The following is a 25,452-nucleotide window of genomic DNA, read 5'->3' on the forward strand; positions in this document are numbered from 1 at the left end:
TGTCTGAATGTCAGTTGAGGGAGAAAAGGTAAGTCTGCTCATTTATAAATAGGATGGAGGTATTTACTGAGAAATTTGTAGGTTAGGAGCAGCAGATTTATCTATGGGATCAAATGCCAAAAAGATGAAATCAAGGACACAAATGGTGTTTCCTGATCTTATGTTTAATGTTCATCAATTTTGATACGAGCAATGTGGTGAACTAGAGTGCAAGGGAGCTTCCTAAAATCATAAGCTCAAAATCCCATGACTCTATTTGCCATGATGCAAATACATCAACTGCTGTCAAGGTTGATCGTAGATGAATCACATCTAATACTGGTTCAGCGAAAGCTGTTATAGGTCTACATCTAACCTGTCCATTGTGATAAGGTTGATCGTTGGTTTGTGGACTTTCTAATATAGTCTTTTCTAAAGCTACCTTCTATTTCTTTGAGATTTCGCTCTTGAGAGATAATTGGTATTTGTTTGTCTTTTGTTGATTGATGGTTAGTGGTATTTTGTCTTTTGTTGATGCGTATTTTGACCACTTAATGTTTTCTAATGAGACTTCCATTTCTACTTTGTGTTAATAGAAATGCTTATTAGACTACAAATCAAGTAAATCACCAACTAATAATTTGCACAATAATTTGTTTATGTGTTAGTGGATAGTTTGGTTAAGGAAAAGGGTGACTGAACAAACACATGAAACCCCTATATATGATTTATTGGTTTTTCTTTGGGATTGGCTAGAACCCTAAATATGCCTGTTTTGTTAAATTTTCTTTTAATAATAGGTTAGTTTTCATCAGTGAATGTTCGACTTTCCTGTAGACATCATCTTGAACTAAAGAATTAGCTCTGTTAAAACTTTAGACATTGATCTTGCACTGTCAGCGTGCACATCATTTTAACCTGGAGCACTAGTTGATTGGTTATTGGATTTTCCCTCACCTAAACCCTAAAATTTATGCTGATAAACAGTGACTAAATGTTCATTTTATGCCCAAATGTATAAAAATTAATTTAATGAGCTGATGATTTAAAGCCTAAAAATATTCTTAACCCGTTTGTGAGCAGCTGAATTAGAAAAGCGAAGTAGAACCCTAAATATGCCTGTTTTGTTAAATTTTCTTTTAATAATAGGTTAGTTTTCATCAGTGAATGTTCGACTTTCCTGTAGACATCATCTTGAACTAAAGAATTAGCTCTGTTAAAACTTTAGACATTGATCTTGCACTGTCAGCGTGCACATCATTTTAACCTGGAGCACTAGTTGATTGGTTATTGGATTTTCCCTCACCTAAACCCTAAAATTTATGCTGATAAACGGTGACTAAATGTTCATTTTATGCCCAAATGTATAAAAATTAATTTAATGAGCTGATGATTTAAAGCCTAAAAATATTCTTAACCCGTTTGTGAGTAGCTGAATTAGAAAAGCGAAGTAGATGTAATATTTCACGCAAATAATCTATTTTTGGATTCCCTGAAGTGTAGATGTAACACTTTGACCATATCATCCATTTTCAAATAGAACAAAATATGTCATTTACATAAGCATTATTGTTGAATTACATAGCTTTCCTGCTAAGATACTGTGGGTTGCAATGCTGTTGTCCCACTCAATATCCTCATCTCAACACTATAAAATGTATGTATATGCTCTTGACGGGGAAAAAATACATATTGCCGAACCACAACTTATATTCTCATCTCAACTTATACAAAAAAGTTGGTGTATCTTTTCAATGGAAAAAAATAGATACAGCTGAATCACAATTCTTTGAACAGTAAAGAAACCCCTCCTGGATTCCTAGGAGAAGATCTTTTAGATGGATGGTCAGGCTGTCCACATCCTCCATTCATTATCTCAGTTCAAGCATTCGTACATAATTGATCTCAGTTCATGATATCTTGTTTTATTCCCTGATCACTTTAATGGGGATTCATGAGAAAATTTCGTTTATGAATTACATTCAGGTTACAGCAGCAATCCCCCACCTTCCAATAAAAACACCTGAAAATCCTTCAATAAGGTAAAAACTAACTTCTCGACGATAGCTTCAGACTATGCTTAAGCTCATGCTTTGAGGAAGGAAGAGTGCAAGCAGTTCTGGATTCTTTCCCAAGAAAGTTCTGAAGTCATCCCAATTCACTAACCCATCTCCATCAAAGTCTAATTTCTTGCACATTTTTTGAACCTGTTTCATATAAAAAGAACATTATTTGTAAATACACATTTAGACATACACCTCATTAAATTCAACACAGCACAAGTACCTGCAAAGGAGAAATCTCTGGAAAAACAGAGCGCAGAGTTTGATCTACCTGTGATAACATCACCATCGATAAAACACTAAACAATCATCATCATTCCAAAGTGTTCCTATCAAGCATTCGGTTTTATATACTACACTTATTCATTAGATTATGGTTCACACCAAGTCTCAGTTGAGTGGTTCTGGATTTATGTTTGACTCCAAAACCATAGAGATTATGTATTTATATATATATATATATATATATATATATATATATATATTTGATTCAAGGAATAGCAAGATTGCTTCATCACACCAAAGTGAGTCTAAATTTAGGCTTTAACAGATAGTTCTTACAAATCCATGAGATCGACATCCAAATTTTAAGATTATATTTGACATAGAAATCAAGGTAATCTGACATAATCATGCTTCATGTTCATCATATGATTAATGGGTTTAGATAATCAGGGAAGTGAGAATTACCTCAATGTTTGAAAGGTAGCCTTGGTTCTGCAGGTCACATGATTTAAAGGCTATTCCACAGAACCTTTCAAAGGAAGGATGTTTTGAGATGAATGCTGATCCCTCAAGAAACTGCAAATTCCCATCAACGATAGAGTTGAGATATCTGTCCCTCATTAGAGGCACATAATATACAATAAATACAATGTAAAAGTTCTTAGTATGCACCCCTTGGAAAGACATTGCGCTTTGCTCTTCTGTATCGAAGAAGTCAAAAATCTAATAGCAATTCAAAATGTCAAGTTAATATTAACTGGTGAACTAGAAAGCTTAGTTACTGCGCATTAATAAGAAGGCAGAATTAAACCTGCTCAGAAAATGTTGTTTTGGGTAGTTCTAATCCTTCTAAGAACTGATCTTTTGACACCCAACCCCTGTCATCACAAATTTAAAAAATGTAATAAAACAGAACCATACAGTTAATAGCCACCATCTATTAGTGTACTAGTTAATATTGAGCTTAATGACGTGTAAGCATCATTTGCATTTGACAACAAGATAATTAATTCCAATTACATCAATCATATAGCTTACTGTCAGAATACATGGTCGGTACCCAGAAAACCAACCTATTATCTGAATCCATTTTTTGAAATTTCTCATAGAAAATAAGAGCCTCTTTTGCGCTGATACAGAACACCTAAAAAGTGAACAAAAAACTTCAATCAAACTCAGCAATCAAATTGAAAAAAAGTAGACATTCCCACCCCCTACTTTTTTTCCTGGAACGAGAAAATTTCCATGCCCTTTGCAGAGGCTTGGTACAAACACATAGATATCTTTCTCATAGATGAGATTTGGCTTGTCCATAAAGGATTATTCTGCTGCAATAAATATGTTCATATAGCCTCGGAATTCAAATGCATAATAACGAGAACACAGTATATTCATTATATACCTTCTTCCACCATGCCATTTCCACAACGCAAGGGGTATCTGATGCCTACAAAAAAATATATGTATATGAACAATATGTCAAAAGAAGAAAATCTGATAAAATATATGTCAAGTTTCTCATGTGATGGAGTCATGCAATATCTTACATTCTTATGCTCATTCATTTTTTCAGATAAGATGAGATCATTAAAAGAATACTCAGTTTCTGCCACATTTAATGCCTTCGCCATGACATTCTTAACCTGTTCAAAGAAACATTTCTCACTGTAACAAAATGCTTCCTTAGATTATTCAGCACCAATATTGCTGCAAGGAACAGATCATCTTGACCTTTTTAGCAAAGAGTCTTGGATGGTCTTTCTCCCTAGGAGATGGATAGACAACAGGCAAATACTCAACCTGGAAGAAAACACAGTATTATCTTTAGTACCAATTATACAATATATTATCCAGCAAAATCATGGATATGCTGTGCTATATGCTGCCACCCAACTTAGTTATTTAAGTTTTTACACTTTAATGGTGGCCTAGCCATCCATTTCGGATGAGACAGAAAGTCATTCACATAAATTTTGCTTTTCATGAAGATGGTTTGCAGGTATTCATTATTTGGTTTTTTACCCAGAAAATAATCAAGATCTCTTATATGAACTATAATAGTCATGACCAAAACTTGCCCAAAACTCTTTTTCTGGAAATGTGGAAAAGAAATTCGAATTTAAAATTCTTGGTTTCATTTGGAACAAATCAAAATGTTTATACCCATTTAAAAATGCAGACCAAACTATTTATGTTCAGAATCCTTATAATAAGACCCTCATTCATTTGTTGATGAAAATGTTTTCCCAGTTTGCTTCCTTCTCCTGTGTGTCTGAATAACATTCTTGCACCTACACAGATTGTTAGTCAGTGTCTTATATCAAGGGTTCATTGAAGTGATCTCTGCTGTGTTCACTTTATGGGGACTGTAAACTCCATTTTCATTTACTATCCTAGCATACTTATCTTTATTCATTTCTTATCTGCTTTCTTCAAAATCATCAACATCATAATTATCTACATTTATGTTAACAAACATCACTTGCACAAACGTTAACATTGCCATGAAATTAATCACTTATCAAAAATCCAACTATCCATTTGCCTACTTACTTCCATAAAGTTGTGAAATTGCGTAAACATCCGAAAGACAACCTTTAGGATGGAAATCCTACCCCTACATAAAAGGAATCAAATAGCTCAGACATGGATACGAAATTTCAATCTACTCCTAACTAACTTTCTATGATGGCACATGAATGTTACCAAGAATTGTCAAAATGAACATATGGATAACGCAAAACAACAGGTTGTACAGGTAATCCTGGAATAAATGCTCCAAGTTGGAAAAATATCAGTGACCTCCCATTTGTAGTTGTACCCTCAGGAAACAGCATGACATGAGGATAATCATTGTTCATAGCTCTATTCTGCGATAAAATTGTATTGGATAATCATGACATCTGCATTTGCACAGCAAGTTCTACAACAAGCAGCAACAAAAAATTTGTACTTACTTTAATTTCCTTTAAGACATCTTTTTTGGATTCAGAGGAAGACCTGTCAACATTTATGACCTGGTGGTAAAGGAAGTATTAAGAAGATATCAAGCTTTTTACATAATGTATATATGCAGATGTACAAGATCTTGACATTACCTGCATTGGTCTGATAATCATTCCAATGCCCGGTAAATCTGAGTGTGATGCTGAGCTTACAAAGCTAGGAAAAAATTCATAAAAGAAAAAAATAGGATCGATAAATGAAACATGATTCGAAACGATAATTGGGGCTACTTCTCGTTTTGATCGTTTTCCATGGCGGTTTATCCAATGATACCTATACTTCCAATAAAAAAACATCAAAGGATTAATGAGCAAAGGGAACAATATGAATCTAAGATTTTACAGTGACAAGCATCAGAGGATAGGCAATATTAGCAATTTAAGATTTAAGTCACAAATTTTGCAAAAACCTACATATATCAGTAAAGGATTTTATTTTAGGATCATCCACATTGTATCATCTTGACGATGGTTTGAAGAGTCAGTACACAATTAGATGATTGGGTGCAGGAGCGTTTGAAGACGATTTCAGAAGCACAGACATCTTATCTACTTTGGCATATCAATGCCCTGATAGCCTCTTCTGGTGCTGGCTGGGTAATTTCAAGTGACCATTTGCAGATGATCAAACTCAAGCATGGAGGCAAAGACCAAGTAGAGAAGCCTTCTACGCACAGAGGAGCTTAGGATAATCAACCAGATTATGCACAAAGATGAATAAATCTGATGCAACTTCAAACGTACTAAACTAGAAAACGAGTTTATATTATTTAATATTTTCTAATTCTTCTTAAAGTTGTACAGTCTCGTTTTCAGAGCTGTACTACAACTTCTAAAAGAATATTTTTTGTAGTTTGAATGGGATCCTTGTACAAGATTCCATTCAGAATTAAATTGGTATTTACGAGGCCATAACTTAGCTGCCACATCAGTATTTAAAGCTCTTCTTCTAAGAGTATATTCTATGTATCTTGGATAGCACATATGTGTGTGTGTGTGTGTGTGTGTGTGTGTGTGTGTGCAATCCTACCTTGTATATTCCTTTTTAAGTAGTTGGCTTTTGTTTTGCAGAACTACTCCTATCTCTTTAATCCCTCCGATGTGTTAAACCCCATAATTGTTTTTAGTTTCTATATCTCTGCCTTTAGATATTTCAGAAAACTGACATTCTATCTTCTACTTCCTCACACCTTATACAGGTTTATATGTTACTTTCCTTTGAGTACATACATAAATAAATGGTAGTGCTTTAAGATGGGACATTAATTCTCAGACAACACAATGTCATTAGTACAGGGAAAAATAGTTTACGAAGGAAAACTAATTATAAATATGAGTAGATTCAGGTTAAAGTGGATAAGGAGGTATAGAGTGGATATTCTCTAGCTTTGACAATTCCAATTCAAGTAAAGTACTTGCCGTCCATCTCACTTACCATGTCTTTCCAATGACATTGACATTAGCATACATACCGTAATGTGAAAGGGCCTAAAGAATGTAAAAGACTATAAAGGTCAGTTTCGGTGCTCTTTTGAATCTCTTCACTTTCATGCTAGAGCCTTCTGTTACTTTTTCCTTCAGGACCATGGAGTTTCAGGAAACCAAGTACTTTTATTTTCATCTCACTATGGATGACATGACTTCGCCCATATCTGTAATGATGATTTGTTTCATAGGCCGATTTTTGCCTCTAGTAAAAGACTATTAACGGTCATTTTTAGTGCTCTTTTGAGCTTCTTCTTCAGTTTCGAGCTAGAGCCTTCTCTCTCGTTTTTATTCAGATAACCATATAGTTTTAGGAAACTGACCATTTTTAATTTCGTTTTAACATGGATGACATGAATCCAGTCATATCTGTAATGACGATTCGTCTCATAGACCAATTAACATTCCCAATTCTTTTCTCATTATTCCTTATCCTTGTGTCTATCTGTGAGCTTGAGCCCTAAGCATCCATCTTAAATGCCTAATATCTGCTTCTATTAGTGTCAGTTCCTGAATGGTAGATATAGAAAGTAAAGAACTCTTATATGCAACTAGAATTTCATTCAATAAAAGATGTTGGAATAAAGTAAATATAGAGTGAGACAGATGTGTGGAAGGGTGATATTAGTTCTAAACAAATCATATACTAAACATTGCTCATAGAACTTCGTGATAGTATCGAGCATGGATCATAGGACATCCAGTTGAAGTTCACATTCTTTGTCCATTGAAACAATCGTAGCCATATGTATGTCTTTACAAGAAGCAATTATAAGATTGCAAAATGAAGTACATGCTCATAATGTAAGGGAAATGATGCTTCAATTTAGGATGTATTCACAAGCACTATAAATTGAATATTTTGAAAAACTTACTTCCTATAAGGACAATAGCATTGCAAATTGAAAATACTCAGATGCCCCAACTAGAAAAGAGAATGAAAATATTAGAAGCCAAGAAAGAATCACAATCGAAGCAAATATTGAAATGGGATATAGCCATGAGGCAACACCTTAGAGCTTACATGCAATCTGGACCAGCCGACTACAAAATTAGTGGGGACAGTTAAGAGTCACAGCCACTGTGTAAGAGATAGAGGGAGTGGATTATATTCTCAGTTTGGTCTCAGTGTCACATTAAATGTGCAAGTCAGTTAATAGTGTGGAGATATTCCTTTTCTGTTAACTGACTTGTCATTTAATAGACCAAGCTCCCTAGATACAAGCTACAAGTAAATAGTACTTATCTTAAAGTCAATACCACATACTTCAAGACTAAGTACATGTAACTAGTCAATCATATTACCCTATTTCCCTCTTTCCTAAATATATTCTGTACTACTCATCTACGGTTTCCTACATTGACACCTTATCGACCCATATCATCGGGTTGCACAATAGCTACTCCTCATTTGGCGCGCTATCACAAAATGTGTACTCTAAGAGTACATATGGGGATAAATTGACAACTTGGAGTTGATCATTGATTATATCTAACAAAGACATACACATGGTTGCAATTTTTCATTGGACTAGGAATGCAAAAGACATACACACAGTGATAGGGCAGCTGTAAACTTCATCACATCAGTTAGACATTGAGGTAGGGAGATGTATGAATACATCTAGAAGAAAGAATTTGCCAATTTTGTCATCAAGAGTGTGTTGGAGAGTGGCAGCTCCAGACCTGCACTCTCTTTCATCTTTATTATCTTTGTACTACATCCTATCTAACCTTTTGCAATCCAATGAAACAATTGCAACCATGTGTATGTCTTTGTGATAGTCCAATTAGATGGACATACATTGTGATAGGGCAGCTGTAAACTTCATCACATCAGTTAGAGATTGAGGTAGGGAGATGTATGAATACATCTAGAAGAAAGAATTTGCCAATTTTGTCATCAAGAGTGTGTTGGAGAGTGGCAGCTCCAGACATGCACTCTCTTTCATCTTTATTACCTCTGTACTACATTCTCTCTCTTCCCAGATTCTTCTCTCTCTAGAATCTGCAACTCTTTAAATGCCTTCTCTCTCTAGAACTTCATCACATCAGCTACAGATTGAGGTAGGCAGATATACACAACTACCTCTAGAAGAGAGAATTTGCCAATTTTGTCATTAAGGAGTGGAATCTAAGGAACACTATGTTTGTCATTGTAGTGTCTTTTATGAAATCAGAGGGAGATACCATTGCCTCTTTAAACAAGGCTTTGGCCCACTACGCAAGGTAATGGAATATGAGGACCAACGATGCCTAAGACTTTTCTTGCTAGAGCTCAAGAGACATCGGGAAAAGTTGTTGAAGAATACAGCCACACAAGTTCATCCACAAAGAACAATCACAACTTTCTTTAGCCCTCCTACTACTCCTAAGGGGAGATGCCATTGTCTCTTCAAGCAAGGCTTTGGCCCGCTATGCAAGGTAATGGAATATTATAACCAATTGTGCTTTGCACTTTTCTAGCTAGAACTCAAGAGAAAAAGGGAAAAGGATTTGAAGGACAATAGTATAGCACACAAGCTCATCAACAAAGAACAACCATAACTTTCTTAAGCCCCATCACTCCTAATTCTACAAGTCAATCAAGGGCCACATAAATGGGCTCCCCACAAAGAAATAGCAAAGGGATTACAATAGATTGGGCAATAGCAATTTACAGTCCTCGTAGGCCCTAGTCTAATGGGCCACAATCTCACTATTCTTGTCATCGACAGATAAAGGCCATTATCTCCCACCTTCGCACGTGTTATAAAGAAGTGGAAGATAGAATGATAGTTTTTTGAAATATCTTAAGTCAGAGATTTAAAGACTAAAAACTCCTTCGGGGTTTAACACATAGAAGAGATTAAAGAAAGTAGAAGCAGTTCTACACCAGAACTTTTTAAAAAAATGTACAAGATAGGAGTGCACACACATATATGTCAAGATACATCGAATATGCTCTTAGAAGAAGAGCTTTAAATGCTGATAGGACAGCTAAGTCATGACCTCATAAATACCCATTTAATGCTGACTGGGAATCTTGTCCAAGGATCCCATTCAGTGTACAAAATATTCTTTTAGAAGTTGTAGTACAGTTCTGAAAATGAGACTGTAAAACTCTAATAAGAAGTAGATAATATTAAAACATATAAAACGTTTTTCTGGTTTAAATGGAGAAACCTAAAGGGCCTTTAATCCCAACATGTTTTTCCCTCACTTCAAAGACCTCTCTATTCTGGATGAACATATGCTAGAGATCGTTCGACCACAAACATTACAATACCTTACTTGAGAATGTTACACATACTAATAACAAGATTCTTTAGTCATATGTTATCTTATTTACTTTTTTTTTTACTTAGCAACATTAATTTGGTTTGTTGTTCTCAAAGACAAAGACAATATTTAAGATGTTATCTCTTGTTTGGTCTTATAGGCCATTTTGGCCTCTTAAAAGACACTAATATCTTTCTTTCTTTCTTAAAGATCCATCATAATGATCTTAATGCATTTAGTGGAATAATTCTAGAGATGTTTACTAGCATGAAGTGCATAACTACTATGTATGGGCCGAGCAATTTCCAGTTCCATGGAAAGAAGAAGAGCATACGTGATTGATCTTGATTCAGATATCCACAGATATGCATTGAGAAACAAGCTCATACTCACATAATTTCACTTTACATCTACTCTCTACCTCACCTTCATGCACAGTTTGCACCCCCAAGTCATTCAACATTGTTTAGCATATATATGCTGATATTTAAAAAAATGCAATTGATCAGTTTAAGTTTACAACTGGTAAATGCACCCAGCATAGTGAACATGCTTTCCTACAAAGTTGTTTCATGCTTTCCTACAATGAGGATGTCATCAATATACAAAACCAAAATAATAGGTCTGCTATCAGTTTCCATTTTAAGATAGCGACAAGGATCTGCCTTACATCGAGTGAAGACATTTGAGCGTATGAAAGAGTCAAATTTCTTATACCATAGACATTGGGCTTGTTTCAGCCCATAGAGGCTGCATCAAAATTTACAAACTAAATGCTCTTTTCCTGGAATCATGAACCCTTCAGGCTGCAGCATATAAAGCTCCTCATCTAGGCTTCCATGAAGGAAAGTCATCTTCCACAAAGCCATAGGATATAAAATCAACAATGTTCGAAATTTCTGATGTCTTCTAAAGATAGCCATCCTATACCCATAGAAGATGGAGGAATCTCGAAACTGAGGAAATTGCCTCCAAAATTATATTCAATCTTACTTACAAGAGCAAGATTGGAGAACAATTTACAATCCCCAGACAACAATACGTTCCTCAAGGATATGAAGTCATCAATAAACAGAAGCAAAAACTAATATTCACAAAACAACATAGAAGTAGATAAGAATTACCCAAGGAAGAACAAGAAGGCTCGCGCGAATAACCGAGTAATGTATACGAATCGCCGACGCCATTTTGGCATCGGAAGGTGCTTCTCCGTCCATCCAACAAGGACGAGTTTGGCAAACAAAACTCCAATGACAGTTATGAGAATGATTAGCAGCAATCTAATGATAGCTAATGGAAGACATAAAAAAGTCTTGATCCATTCATAAGTATTCGAGATGGTTTCAGTGTGGTTTCGGAAAGGGTCTATGGTTGGCATTGGGGGTGATGCGGGCCGCTCACCAAGAAAACTGTAGAGGCCACCATTGATCCCATCATTTTGAGCTAATTCGCTGGTATCAGTATTACTGTTCATACGGGTCTCCTCTTGAATCTCTTCATTTTCTTCTTCATATTCATCCTTATAGGAAGCATTCACAGTTGAATCAATTATGCCAATTCTATCTTCAGATTCAGCCTCTTTTCCGAAGTGAACTTCGTGAGGGATATCAAGAGCAATATCTGTCCTACCATTCTCATGACCATTTCCATTTCCATTTCCATTTCCATGTTTATTTCCATCTCCATTTCTAATTCTATATCCATTTCCAATCTCATGTCCATGTCTTGGAATGGATTTGAGTGCGGAGGAATCCGCGAAGTGGCCCTGAACTCGATCGTGATCATATTCATGATTGAGTAGAGGTCTTTGAAGGTCCTCCACCTCAGTCATGGTGAAGCAGAAATGCGATGAGAAAAATATATGCTCTTTTGTTGGATGAAGGATAAACTAAGAAAGACAGAAAGATCTAGAGGACAAGATGACCCAATAAGGTAGAGAGAGAGAATGAGTGTGCAGGAGTGTTTTGAAGAAGGAATAGCTGGAGATGGAGATGGAGATGGAGATGGAGATATACAAAGTAAAGAAATAAACGTGTGGGGAGATTGTGGTTTCCTTCTTCTTTAATCGAGGAGAGAAGAAGCCAAATCAATGTGGGTCACACGCAGAAGGAAAAACAAAAAAAAAAAAAAAGCGAAAGCGAAAAAACAAGAATTAAGAAAAAGAAAAAGAACAGAGAAAACTGTGAAATTAGGGTTCTCCCTTTCGTTTCGCTTTTTTTTTTTTTTGTTTCCTTTTGGGAAGAAGGTTTTTTGTGGCTGTTGGAATGTGTATGGAGGTGTTGTGGTGGAGGAATTCTAGGGTTCTGCTTGGGGGAGAAGCAGAGACTCAGAAAAACGAAAAACAAAGAACCTAAAACAGAAGAAGAAGAAGAAGAAGAAGCAGAAACAGAGTAGGGGAAACGACCGACCCCCCCGTGGGTGACGTGGCAGCCCCGTGCCGACGTGGAGCCCCTGCCGACGTGTCCCACTGCTGACGTGGAGCCCCTTATAGACGCCATGTGGCCGGCCGGCCGGACGGACGGACGGACGGACGGGACTTTAGGCTTATATTCTCATAATGCCTTTCTTCTTCTCTCTTTCTTTCTTTCTTTCTTCTTCTTCTTCTTCTCTCTTTCTTTCTTTCTTTCTTTCTTTCTTTCTTATACCTCTTCTTCTTTCTTTTTTTCTTCTTCCGCATTTTTGTTCACAAGTCTTGCCTGGACACCTCCTGTGATCACACACGTTTTTTATTTGCCGCCATATACATATACGTATATACATACGTATACATGTGTGTGTGTGTGCCCTTCCTATACGTATGTATATACACACATGTATACGTATACATGTGTGTGTGTGTGTGTGTGCGCACCCTTCTTATACGTATGTATATACACACATGTATATGTATACATGTGTGTGTGTGTGTGCACGTGCCCTTCCTATACGTATCTATATACACACATGTATACATATACATGTGTGTGTGTGTGTGTGTGTGCACGCGCGCACCCTTCCTCTGCCTCCATTGATGATGATACTCTTGTTTTGTTCTAAAATGATGGTGTCCTGATCCATAAGTGTCACGTGGCCAAATAACGTGGTCATCACCCTTTCGGGATGTTCCCTTATAAGATTTCCATTCTCCTCGGCAAAAGACTCTTCTTTATGATCGTCCACTTGGCTTTACACCTCATGACATAAAGCTAGATATTAAAGTGTGGATCACTTTGTCGTCCTCTCGTGTTTCCAATGGACCTCACGATTTCCTTCCGAATCTCTCTTAGTTTGGATCCTCATCTTTCCTTTTCGCATTCATGTTGTGCTAGGAGTTGGTATACAATGCTACAAACCAAATCCACGAATCCTAATTCTTTTATCTTAAATTCGCAAAATCATATTGAAAACGTTGTTTGCCTCACATGTTTATGAGATATTGCCAAAAACATTGAAAAAGCTTCGAATTTTCTCGCCAATACTACGGATTTTAAGAGAATTAAACATCGGAAAACTTGTCAGTGTTTTTTTTAGGTGAAATGCAAACGTCCTTTTTTTATCATAATTGTCTTTTATATCCCAACTTTTCTAGGATGCTAAATTTTAAATTTTGTTTTCATTCATAATCTTATTAAATTCTAGTGAACTATGTCATCCACATACCCTTCTCTTTGATGATAGATCGTTAATGTCACTAACATTATATAAATATTGTGCTTTCTAGCTTGAGAAGTAACTAACTTTGGTTACTTTTTAACAAATACATGAGGTATTTTAACTACATTATTTATCTAATGAAACGAGTAACAATTGCTTAATGAGAGTGAGTTAACAACTACCTTTTGAGTTCATGTGCCTCGACTCCCTTACTATCCACTCGTTGTGGAGCATTCGTCAATATTTGCTCCATGACATTGAAGCTAGATAGAAGAGTTGAAACGTAATGGAGGCTTGGCAAGCAACAATTTATGTGTCAATGGAATATTTGCAAATCTCCAATCGAATAGGGAAATGTTCTAAAGACCCCATGTCCCATAGAATCGTAAAATCAAATGATGTTGGCATGAAGGAATCACGGTTCATCATATACATTCATTATAGCTACCTCCATGTCTATCTAAGTTGTAAAGATTAGGAGGTCAAACGTCAACCATCCTAATCCACACATCTAGCTTTAGAATCTCAATCACCAAGGAATCACATGCGTTTTGCTAAGGAACATCCAAGATTGAATGTGGCACATGGATTATGATGCACCAATACGTATGTTAAAATCACCCATAAGTAATCCTAGGTGGTCCACGAATAAGGTCTAATGAAGTGAACCCCATAATGTAACACATTGAGCAGTATGGTTAGGGGCATAAATCCCCACCTATCACACGCATATATACAAAACTTCATTGACATGATAGAGATTAGGATGATATCATATTATGTTAACATGTATTGAAACATTCCATAGTTAAGCTAGAGCATATGCACGATATTATAAAACATCGCCACATTGCAAAGCGAATGTATGATCGCCAAATGGAATGCTTTCATGAATGTGCCCATCATGCATGGTTACAAGATGTAAGCATGCATGTATCCAAACCATGTTAGATAAGCACGTGTTCTGGTGAACCATTCCAATTAAATGACAATATTTGGTATATTATTATATATCTTGCCTTATTTATTGTTAATGCAATGTCATTCTCCTTGTACTCTCTTCTTCAATTTGATATTATTTCTCACCAAAATATTCTCTTCAATTTGATATTGTTTCTCAGCAAAATGGGTGATTTCTACTATTAAAAACAAATGAGAAAGATCATTATGCACAACTAAACGACAATACTTGAATTAATATTACATCGAAATAATGATTGTTAAATTGTCTTGCATAGAATGAGGATGAACAATGTGGATCCTACTAACTCCAAACATTTATGCTCAACAATGCATGATATATTCCATTATCTACTTAATAAAGTTTGCCATTCTATAGGAGAACATGCCCCTCCTTCAAAGCCACCAAGGCCATGAGAATAGTCTAAGCATGTTCTAAAGTTGCATATGGGTTTTCATACACCACATCCCTGTGGCTGTCTATGGGAACCTTTTGTTTAGATTTTCTATCCCAAAAAAACATTGACTTGATGGAATTTCAACTCGATCTCCTAAATCAAACCGAAATTAAAGGGGGTATACCTTATCTTTTACTTGTCATTGCCAACTAGTTTTCTCAAACTCTCCCTTATTTTTGAGCTACTTTGCGAAGTAATATCACAAATACTACGAAAACTGCAATGTTGAAATTGCAAATTCACCTGTCTCCCCTTCAAATTACCTTTAGCAAGTTGCTAATTTCTTTCTCTCTCGGAGCCTTGATGCATAGTTTTTACCTTAAGTCTCCATCTTAAGTGTTTGAGCTTGGTTTAATGCATGTGAGTGACGTCGGACATATGTAAATGTCAAGATCCCTACACAAAATAAAAGGAAATTTGAATATACAAACTCTTGGAGTGTATGAAACTTTTGAAGTTGATAATTAAACTCAATTTGTTTTACCATGTCTAGGATAGAATAAAAGAGGTATTATGAATATATTTCAATATTTAGTGTCTATTGCTTGTACAATGGCGTACTATTGGCAAAAACAACCCATAGGATTAAAAATGTACCAAATCTCAAAGAAAGGCAATGATAATTGACTTGTACAACTAATATTACTTTTTGTGACTATTTTTGAGGAAAAGTTGGTAGGCTTTATATTACTTTTACCACACACATATATGTATTGCACTTCGATGTAGTTTCAAATGATTTATTATTCTTTCTTTTTATTCAAAAAAAAAGATACTACATACAGTAGTATTAAGATATGTCCCAAGGCTATACATACAAGAAGTACCTTTCATAAATGTCTAAATTCTAACCGTTAGCTTAAATAAATACTTCCATGTAGAGTAGAACCACTCCACCTTATCAGAAATCCATCTATAAAATATGTCTTTGTCCCAAGTGGCATGAAACTACAATCGTTTGAGCTCCACCTGTTGTGTATTACCATTTACATTATCCAAAGAACCTTTGAGATTATTTACAATCTCTATCAAAATCTCAGAAATGATTTGGGCAAGTCTTTCAATCACATTTTGAAATTAATTTCAAATCATTTTTTATTCCATGCTCCAACCACGCATTTGCATCTAAATGCTACGACTTTGACACAATGTTGAAGGGGCTTCAAAGAGTATTTTCTTTTTTTGGAAAAAAGAACTTGTAACCCATACATCAACACTAAAACTACAACCTCAATATTACAAAGCACAAGCTTTTCGATTTTAGACATAAAATTTGGGGATATAACAAAAACTTGGGACCTTCAAAGTCTATCAACTTCCACTGGCCATTCAGCAAATTTGCCATTTTCAAGCGCTAGAGAGACTTTGCCTATAGATAAGCCAAGTATTGGGTTAATTGGTATGTGGGTCTTTCAAGGTCCTTCATATTGATACAAAATAATAGCTATGTTATGCTACATACTAGGTATGATCTGAATTATAAGTCTCAATATCCATCATTACATCATCCCATACGTTTCATGTTTAAATGGAATAGACTTAGATTACCATCAGATGGGGGATTATTTTAAGAGCATTAAAAAATGAAAAAATGAAAATTGAGACAGGATTCAGAGAAATTATGATATTTATCTCGATTAAATGGTATCTTCAGTACACGAAGAAAACAAATGTAATGGCAGTGAGCAATTGCAAGTCTGCCAGAGATCGAATCTCATCATAACTATCGGTACCAAAAACTGAGCAAGATGAAATGTTCCATTGAGAAAATCCTATTACTGTGTGCTACAGACTTTCGTAGCATTAATGTTGACCCATAATGTTGTAGCATAATCCTATTACTCTGATCCAAAATCTTGATAGAGTATTGGCATGCTAACAACTTTTGGAAACTTAAATAATCATGAGGACATCCACTTTACAATTTTTTTCACCTGTGTATTTGGCAAATGTCTTTCGATGACAAGCTAATAATTACACAAGATCCTTCACGTTTGTATTGACAAAACATAGTCAGCCAAAATGCTGATATGATCTGGCTCTTTTATAAAGCCTTTGAGCATGCTCTTTTCTAGCGTATTCGCCATTTTCACCTTTGTTAAGGAAATACAGCTATATCGCATAAATCTAGCTCTATGTAAATCACAGGTTCAAACCTGCCAATATTGAGGCCACCTCACTAGCATCAGGGTTTGATTGTGACTCCTTTTTAGCCATTTGAAGATCCTTAAGGGCTTGAAGCTCCTTCTTGACTAGTTTAAGATCCTTCCTCGGCTTCTCATTGTCATGTTCAACTCTCGTAGATTCTTTATTAGTCAATGATGTGGCATCCTTGCTATTTTCCACAGAGCTTACATGTTCAAGATTCTCTAGCTGATTCGTGAGATCTTCTAGTTTTCTCCTCAAGTTCTCACCTTTGTCAGGAAGCCTAGAGATGAGTGACTGCAAAATTAACAAACAGAAACGAATGTACATGAGATGTATTCTTCATTGTCAAAACAATGAGGTAGATATTTTGAAATGTCACCATGTCTTCCAAAGTGCGCGAAAGGCGTGCAATGTGCGCACAAACTTCCAATCGCTGCTTCTCTAATAGTGATTCCTTGGACTCGGTCATTGCAGTTTTTTGTTCATTAATTCTGCACAACAATGAGAGCATTCTCCTTGTCAATGAGAAGAAAAAATATTCAAACCGCGTTATTATCGAGCTTGGGTTACCTGTTCCATTCATGTGGAGGATGGCTTTCTAAACCAGCTCGATTTTCTGACGTCCCATATCGCCAACTATTGTACAACAAGGTTAGCATCCAGTCACAATCATTACTTGCTGTAATGAAATGAGGTACATAACAATAGAAAATGAAAATGTTACATACTGAGCATCCCAGTTCAACAAGCCATCTTTCTCAGTTGTATCTACATCTGGCGCTTGCTTTGAGAACAGGAGATCATGATGGCTAACTCCAGCAATATTTAGAGTTTCCAAAAACTTGATATGATCTCTTAATTCTTCATCTCTGATATAAATATTATGATATTTGAAATGCCTTATAAATGATAAACCTCCAATCAAGATTTGCGATAGTGATCTTGATTACCTCACATATTGAGTGCTGTGTTCTTCATGGAGTTGCTGCTGTGTGACGGAAATATCAAAACCGGTCTTTGGAAGTGTCAACAACTCTTTAAGTTCCTGTATTGTATTATAATGCAAGTGTTAAATATATATATACCTTCATAAGATAAAACTCAGAGACAAGCTTAGGAATTCCAGATTGAAGAAAATACAAATAGCTACACATAAACCTGATTAGAAAAGTAGCGAAATTGCTCCTTCGACTCTGTTGCAACTTTGGATAGACCCCCTTTGAAGACCTGATTGGAAGTAAAGAATGCAATAAAATATTAGTGGACACATTATGATAAACTATTACATCATTACAACAATACAATCCGGAAACAAACAACAACACTGCTAGGACATTTAATTTTTACTTGTTTCCTGTATATCTTTTCCTCAATCGTCCCACTAGTCATTAGCCGATAGATGATCACATCTCGCTTTTGTCCTATTCGGTATGCCCTATCAACACTTTGGTTATCCGTGCTGTCATAATATGGAATGTCAGTATAGTGCACACCACGCACACGAAGTCTCTATTTTATTATAATTTACATATACTGCGCACAAACCTAGGGTTCCATGCTGGATCAACAATAATAACTCGATCCGCTGCTGTTAAGGTGAGCCCAAGCCCACCAACTTTTGATGTCAATAGGAAGATGGGGATGGAAGAACTGTTTTGAAATTCCTGAACGAGGGAAATATGAACAAAAATGCAAAAGAAAACATAAAATGATTGGAATAAATTAAACCCAATAATAAATGATACCTGAACATATTTTTCCCTATCAGATGCTTTCATGGTTCCATCTATGCGACGAAATCCATAGTGTCTGCGTCCAACTTCATTCTATACATGGTTGCATGAAACAAATTAGCCAACACGTGACATCTTATGTCAGATTGGAAAAGGAAACCAAAGAGAAAGGCTGTATAACACCTGGATAATGTCCAACATCTTTCGTGTCTGAGCAAACACAAGTGTTCGATGCCCATCATCAACAAGCCTTTCCTGAGTATACATGTAGAAATATTTCAGCATTCAAAGACACACATGATTTCTTATGTAATTATTCACACTCTCTAACAATTTTCATGTATCTTACCAACAAAGTCATAATGAATGCAATCTTGCATGATAATACATCATGTGATTCCGTATCACCATTGTTGTCCAAAAACTTTGCAATTGATGCACTCATGGCCTCAGCCGCTGCTGAATCTTCAGCAGTCAACATTGTCTCCATGCCTTCAGCAATATCATCCGCTGCACGTTGTGTCAATAGACATGGATGGTCACAGATATTTTTTAGCACCTAATACAAGACCAAAATATCAAGATTCCTTCCTGCCCTCCAATGAATTATTTTCAGTTACATGCAAGATGCTATTTTAAGAACTTGCCGTCAATGCTGCTAATGCTGACCCTTCAAGTGATTGATGGACGCTTTTACTCTCAAGAAAAGCTTTGTACAATTCCCTCTGCATTAATTAATAAAGAAAATTCATTATCAGTCCTAGAAAACAAGTTTTATAAATTTTGTTAATTGTCAAAATTTCGACCTGTTGTTTTGAAAGGCGAAGCCAAACTATGATATCAGTCTTCTTAGAGAGTTTACATTCTTCCGTGTTCTCAGAACATGGGAAAACATCGCTTTTCATGCGCCGTAGAAAGAAAGGAGCGATACGTTTTCGCAACTCCTGATTCAAAAAGAAAAATAAACACTTTAGCACCAAGATATAAAGTATGATGATACATCAGCTGAAGATAAGAATTTATTGATATCTATATGTTATTTTCTCCTTTTATCGATGGTACTGATATAGATGTCAGAGAGAACAGCTTGATATAAATAATCATTGCCTTACTAAAGCACTGAATGAATTGATCCCAATTTAAAATAAAAAACATGCACAAAATACTTCATTTAACAATCCACCCAGTTTCAGCTTCTGGTTGAGTTAATTGTTTTAATTCTATCCATCTATCCTTGGTTACCACTAGCTGCAGTAATGAGCTGTCATATGTTCAACCTAATTTCAGTTCATGTCCTGGCCTTAAACTTCCATGCACATTGTTGCTTGATTTTGTCTATTTCCTCTGCCTATTTGTTCACACACATTTCAGTTTCAGTTTGCATATCTCCGTTCTCTCAATTTCTCACTTTGGCCACCACCAATGTCGAGGTATCAAAGTATAGGTTTTGAAGTTCCTGAGATTAAGGTTCATGACAATCTCTTGCCGATGATGGAAGTTAACCTGTGGGGAATTGTCTTTCATACAGAATGACCCTAACAAACTATTATTCCAAAGCAATTAGGTTGACAGATAATCTAAAAGTTGACCATTGGCACAATCAACTAATTTGTAGCGTTGGTTGATTAATACCACAAAATATAATCAAGCCAAAAAGGGTAAGAAGCAGTTAGATGAAGTTCTATTTGCTGCTATGATGTAGATTTGCATTCCAGATCTATGTGGTGAATTTCCAAAGAGTTGCTCACGGGCCACTAGCATGAGACCTACGGAAATATACTGTTTATCAAATTGCATTTTCAGTGACAAATATTTCCCATGACATTAAAACAGTGGTTGGATGTTACTCCAATCTCACATTTCTTTTGATAACATCAACTATATCTTGGAGGCTCTAAATGTTCTGCACTCTCTTGCCCATAGAAAGCACAGTTCCATAGGTGTTAAGAATGGACATGCTACATATTATAGCCTGGTTATTTGAAGGATGTGTTTAGAAAGTAGATTACAAGATATTATAGACAGGTTATTTGAACATGTTGACAGTATGCATTCAATGAAATTTAGAAGAATTCTCAAGAAACCTTGATTTAAAAAGGGTATTTAATTTTAGAATACTATCTAATATCTATATTTTGCATCCAGAGAAATGATAGACGAATCCCTCAATTCAATGTGGACTCTGGATATACGAATTTTAAAACTGTCTCCAGTATTGCACAAATTGTTTTCCTAAAGCACTACCACTGCAAAGTCTTGGTAAATGCAGGGAAAATCCAAGGGATATTTATACCCAGAATATTAATACATACCTGAGCAACTGCAGACCCAACTCGTTTTTGTCTGTCTGTAGAGTCTTTGCTGTTTGCAATTAAAATTGTATCTTCATAGCGAGCTTTAAATCTGCATTATCAGACAGTCTTCAGAGAGGTAACAGGGAATATAAAAAAGAAATTTGCAAGAAGAAATATCCTTCTCAATAAAGATCTATATTAAAACAAAAGCATCATGTTAAGATGGGAAATATATAATAATAAAAATTTATTCATAAAAGATAGAACCAATTTAAAAACCTTTCTATATGTTGCCACAAAAGATTACATATCAAAATATAAATAAAACCACTATAACTGATAAACCCAAATTCTATACAAAACACAGGATCCAAAAATATAGTACAATTTCAGCCAAAACATTATTGAACTGATAAGCTTGAACTCAGAGGTAAACAAACATAGTACATGCAGCATAACATTTAAGTTGGAGAGATGGAAGTCAATATGAAGGAACTTAAAGTGTGCATAAAAACATTGATTCCTCTTTTCATAGAAGTGTTTCACAATTAAAACAAACGTCCACAGGTTAGAGTTATAATAAAGCTCACTCTTTTTTGTCACCCAGTAGCTTTGGGCAACAGAAATCAAATAAGGCCCACATCTCCTGTATCATAATTGGGCAAAATGTTAGACTTAGAGAAGTTTATCAAAGGCCACGAATGTTTCTGGAAAGCATTTTACCCTCAGGTTATTTTGTATTGGAGTACCACTGAGGACAACCCGGTGTGCACAAGGAACTTCCCTTAAACTTTTCGCACGTTGAGTAGATGGATTTTTGATTAAATGTCCCTGTAAAACAGTCAATTAACAATATCTTCTTAGAAATGGATATTTTTATAACTTTCTGAGGTCATTAAAATTCACAGTGAAGAGAACAACTATTAAAATCTTGTATGGTTTCCCAGTGCTTGAAAGACAAGGGTGCAAATATCAGCTTATTTCTAGGCAAGAAAAAAATACAGTACCAAGTTTATTGCATGAATCAATGAAGTCAACAATTCTGTTGCTGAATTATCACAATACTTGACGCACTGCCTTAGCAATTACATACTAGCTACAAAAAATTTCAAAGCATATTCAACCCTAAATACATGAACAGTGAAAGCATGTGGCATCTTCACTTGTTCTTATAAGCTTGGCCCATTAATATACACAATATGGGTACTCGGCTATTTTCACCCAAGTTTTCATTGTTTTGGAATATGGTAAGCTTGTTCTAAATTTTTCAGCTGATTTTTGGTTTCTTCTGAAGTTGGCATCCCACTAAGACAAACTAAATAAAATTAATGAAAAATAAACAAAGGCACATTGATATAGGAACATTTCATTCATACTTTCCATGTAAAATCAGTTCCAAAAGTAATGGTTATCAACTTCATGTCTACCAGCACCACCAATTTCTACCATTTCTATTCAGGTATTGTTTAAGGCTCTTTTATAAAGGAACAAATCATTCCAATTGAGAGGACTAAAAAATAGAAACCACCAAAGCATACCTCATCCAGCACCATGTAATCCCAAGTTGTAATATCATCACTCGTGTCTCCAAACCCATCTCTCCCATGAAAGTCTCCTCTCAAAGCTTGCCAATTATTGCGGACCACATCATATGTTGTCAGCAAAATTCCACCACACTGCAGATGGTATGGATGCGACATAATAGTCATTCGCGACCATTAACAATCTTTAATCCCTGAAATGTGAACATTATCCTACCTGTAAAATGTGCTGAAGGGCATAACCACGCTGACTTGCTGAAGTTCCTGAATAGCTGGTTAATGAATCCAATTGATAGCAATACATCTCTATATTAGCTATAATTATTGTCTGCTGATGAAACTAGACCTTATATTCTCTGAATATGGGAATACTTACTCTCTAGTCTTTTTCCCAAGACCAACAAAAGTTAACTCTTTTGACCAATGTGCAATCAATGTCTTGGGCGCAACAATCAAGGCCCGTTTGATCAAGTCCGATGCAAATAAGCCAAGAAGAAATGAGGCCATCTGCATTGAGGAACTCAACGAAAATGCTCATGAGAACTTATCAAACTCTCGCAAGCCAATATTTACTAGTTTCAAGAAATAATATTGCACAGATGAACTAGTTCAGATATACCTGCATTGTTTTTCCAAGACCCATGTCATCACCCAAGATGCCACCCATTCCTTTGATATGCAATCCCCACAACCATTTTATTCCCTCAAGTTGGTGAGGAAATAAGATCTTTGCTACTTTTGGAGGTAACTTAAAAGTCATATTACCATGTACAAAAGTGACACTAGTTCCATCACCCCCATTTTCCTTCTCATTTGCACCAGTATCCCAGGAAACCTCTGTTGACTGCCCTGTTGCGACCATCTTTGTATTAACAATTCCATAGTTCCCCGATGTTGAGTGTTTACTATAAGAAACTGCCTCAAAATCATCATCTTTATCAGAGCACTTGCTAGTGTCAGTGTCAACTTCATCATTATCCAAATCAGTAACTTCATAGCTTGCTTTGACTGTTCTCATCCCAAACTTGCTTACTTCATCCAAGACAGAAAAACTGTCCAAAATCTTTGATTTCTGCCTTTGTGAACCTATTAATTTTGGGTCATTAACTAAGGCAATATTGGTGTGGTTATTTCCAATAGACATTTTGTCTAAGCTATCAACTAAGCTTTCTGTTAAATGAGCATTGCTTGAATCTTCAGAATCATGCCATTCTTCAAGATCATTTCTGAATCCATAGGTAGACTCGGGTGGTGCCATACTTGATCCAGATTTATGCAATCTCCGCTTACCTGATAAAGTGTGTATATTCCAAGAATTATTTATTAAAAATAAAAAGTACATTCCATACATTGATCATTGCATCCTCATTGCTTGAAAACAAACAAGAATGCAAAGTGTTAACTCGCACCATCAAGACTAAAACATACATTGCCAAATTGATTTATTGTTTCCTTCTTTTCATACCAAATTACAGGTGTTTCAGAAAACTAGATGAAAGAAAAATGATAATGCATATTGCCTTATGATCGCCATCAAATAACAAGCAAGCATTACAGAGCAGCCTTCTAGTTTCCTTCTTTTCATTCTATATTACAGATATTTTGATGAAAACTAACACGAATTACGCCACAAACATCAACATATTTTCTGCTTCTTTCTTTTTCATTGTGCATTATCTATCCTACATTCAACGAGAATCAAGCCACAAAAACAAACATCACGAAACAAATGTTTGCTTTTTTCTCTTTGTTCTACTGATATATCCCCAAGTGAGCGAGCATCGGTCACAAATAAACATCACCAAATAAATTTGTGCTTTTTTCATCTTCATTCTCCATTATATATGTGAAGATGACTGAGAATACAAGCCACAGAAACAGGCATTATAGAGCATATACTTGCAACCTCTCTCTTCATTCTAAATTGAATAGAAGAACAAGAATCCAGATTCATTCTACTCTAACATCAAAGAAATAAACAAACCGATATCCAAACACAAAAAAAAATTATTTTCTTTTCACATCCAGGCTCATTACAAGAAACCAAGCAGAATGGAAGCGCAGATACCATAATCCGAAAGCAGTGCATCTGAGACTGAAAAGAGAAGAAGAAGAAAAATAAAGGAAAGAGACGCACACCTGAAGTATTGGAGGATCGTTGGGAGGAGGAGGAGAACGAATGAGAGTGATGATGTGACGACGGGTTCCTGTGAGGAGCTGAAGCTGAGGAGGAGGAGGAAGAAGAAGAAGAAGCCGCGGCGATTCGCTGTTCTCTGAGCTGGGCGATGGTGTGAAGGAGATCAGCATTAGAAGAGCGAGAAGGAGCTCGATGCGGGCGAGAGGGACGGGGCTCAGGATCCGCCATGGCCACAGAAACAGAAACAGAAGAAGAAGAAGAAGAAGAAGAAGAAGAAGCTTGTGTGGGAAGCTACTACTGCTTGTCTGCTCTCTGTATATGCAAATTTTGAAAAACAAAAAATAAATTAATTAAATTAAATTAAAATTTTAAAAAATATATATATATATATTGAAAAGAAATATGAAAATATATACTACTTATTCAATTCATTTGTTTATGTATCCTTTTTTTTTCCAAAAAATATGTACATATCTACAATTTATTCATTCATTTAGTTATATATTTATTTTTAACTGTTTTTTGGTTTT

At 35.7% G+C, this 25,452-nt stretch overlaps 2 protein-coding genes across 2 annotated transcripts; both read right to left on the minus strand.

The window, feature by feature from the left end:
• Positions 1-1,621: 1,621 nt before the first annotated feature.
• LOC147856791 (lysophospholipid acyltransferase LPEAT2-like) lies at positions 1,622-11,976 on the minus strand. The gene is made up of 14 exons (XM_087328691.1): positions 11,143-11,976; positions 5,366-5,546; positions 5,225-5,284; positions 4,974-5,137; positions 4,821-4,884; positions 3,999-4,067; positions 3,815-3,910; positions 3,670-3,714; positions 3,341-3,411; positions 3,079-3,145; positions 2,940-2,990; positions 2,733-2,843; positions 2,266-2,313; positions 1,622-2,186 (listed from the first exon to the last, which is right to left on the minus strand). The coding sequence occupies exons 1-14, from the start codon at positions 11,847-11,849 to the stop codon at positions 2,049-2,051; spliced, it is 1,872 nt and encodes a 623-aa protein (XP_087184817.1). The 5' UTR covers positions 11,850-11,976; the 3' UTR covers positions 1,622-2,048.
• A 4,833-nt stretch (positions 11,977-16,809) lies between these two features.
• Positions 16,810-25,197, minus strand: CHR24 (chromatin remodeling 24). Its single transcript, XM_087328496.1, has 21 exons — positions 24,925-25,197; positions 23,405-24,075; positions 23,162-23,292; positions 23,003-23,057; positions 22,783-22,920; positions 21,968-22,075; positions 21,835-21,890; positions 21,263-21,353; positions 19,757-19,894; positions 19,598-19,675; positions 19,300-19,509; positions 19,134-19,205; positions 18,963-19,043; positions 18,763-18,881; positions 18,565-18,676; positions 18,376-18,444; positions 18,168-18,262; positions 17,946-18,086; positions 17,788-17,853; positions 17,597-17,708; positions 16,810-17,511 (listed from the first exon to the last, which is right to left on the minus strand). The coding sequence occupies exons 1-21, from the start codon at positions 25,148-25,150 to the stop codon at positions 17,212-17,214; spliced, it is 3,069 nt and encodes a 1,022-aa protein (XP_087184622.1). The 5' UTR covers positions 25,151-25,197; the 3' UTR covers positions 16,810-17,211.
• Between the last annotated feature and the right edge of the window lie 255 nt (positions 25,198-25,452).

The sequence above is a fragment of the Azolla caroliniana genome, unplaced genomic scaffold, assembly GCF_043228905.1.
Source record: "Azolla caroliniana isolate FFs.n. ecotype wild unplaced genomic scaffold, voAzoCaro1.0.p SCAF_12, whole genome shotgun sequence".
Lineage (NCBI taxonomy): Eukaryota > Viridiplantae > Streptophyta > Polypodiopsida > Salviniales > Salviniaceae > Azolla > Azolla caroliniana.

Bases quoted from the DNA above. Each gene is read 5' to 3' on its own strand.
- LOC147856791 (XM_087328691.1), bottom strand. From the start codon at position 11,849: ATGACTGAGGTGGAGGACCTTCAAAGACCTCTACTCAATCATGAATAT. The intron at 5,285-5,365 runs GTAATGTCAAGA...CTTTACCACCAG, and splicing joins TGATTATCAGACCAATGCAG to GTCATAAATGTTGACAGGTC. The intron at 3,715-3,814 runs GTAAGATATTGC...ATTTTTTTGTAG, and splicing joins AAATGAATGAGCATAAGAAT to GCATCAGATACCCCTTGCGT.
- CHR24 (XM_087328496.1), bottom strand. From the start codon at position 25,150: ATGGCGGATCCTGAGCCCCGTCCCTCTCGCCCGCATCGAGCTCCTTCT. The intron at 21,891-21,967 runs GTAAAATGCTTT...ATTATGATACAG, and splicing joins CAATACAAAATAACCTGAGG to GAGATGTGGGCCTTATTTGA. The intron at 19,510-19,597 runs GCAAGTTCTTAA...GTCTTGTATTAG, and splicing joins CAGCATTAGCAGCATTGACG to GTGCTAAAAAATATCTGTGA.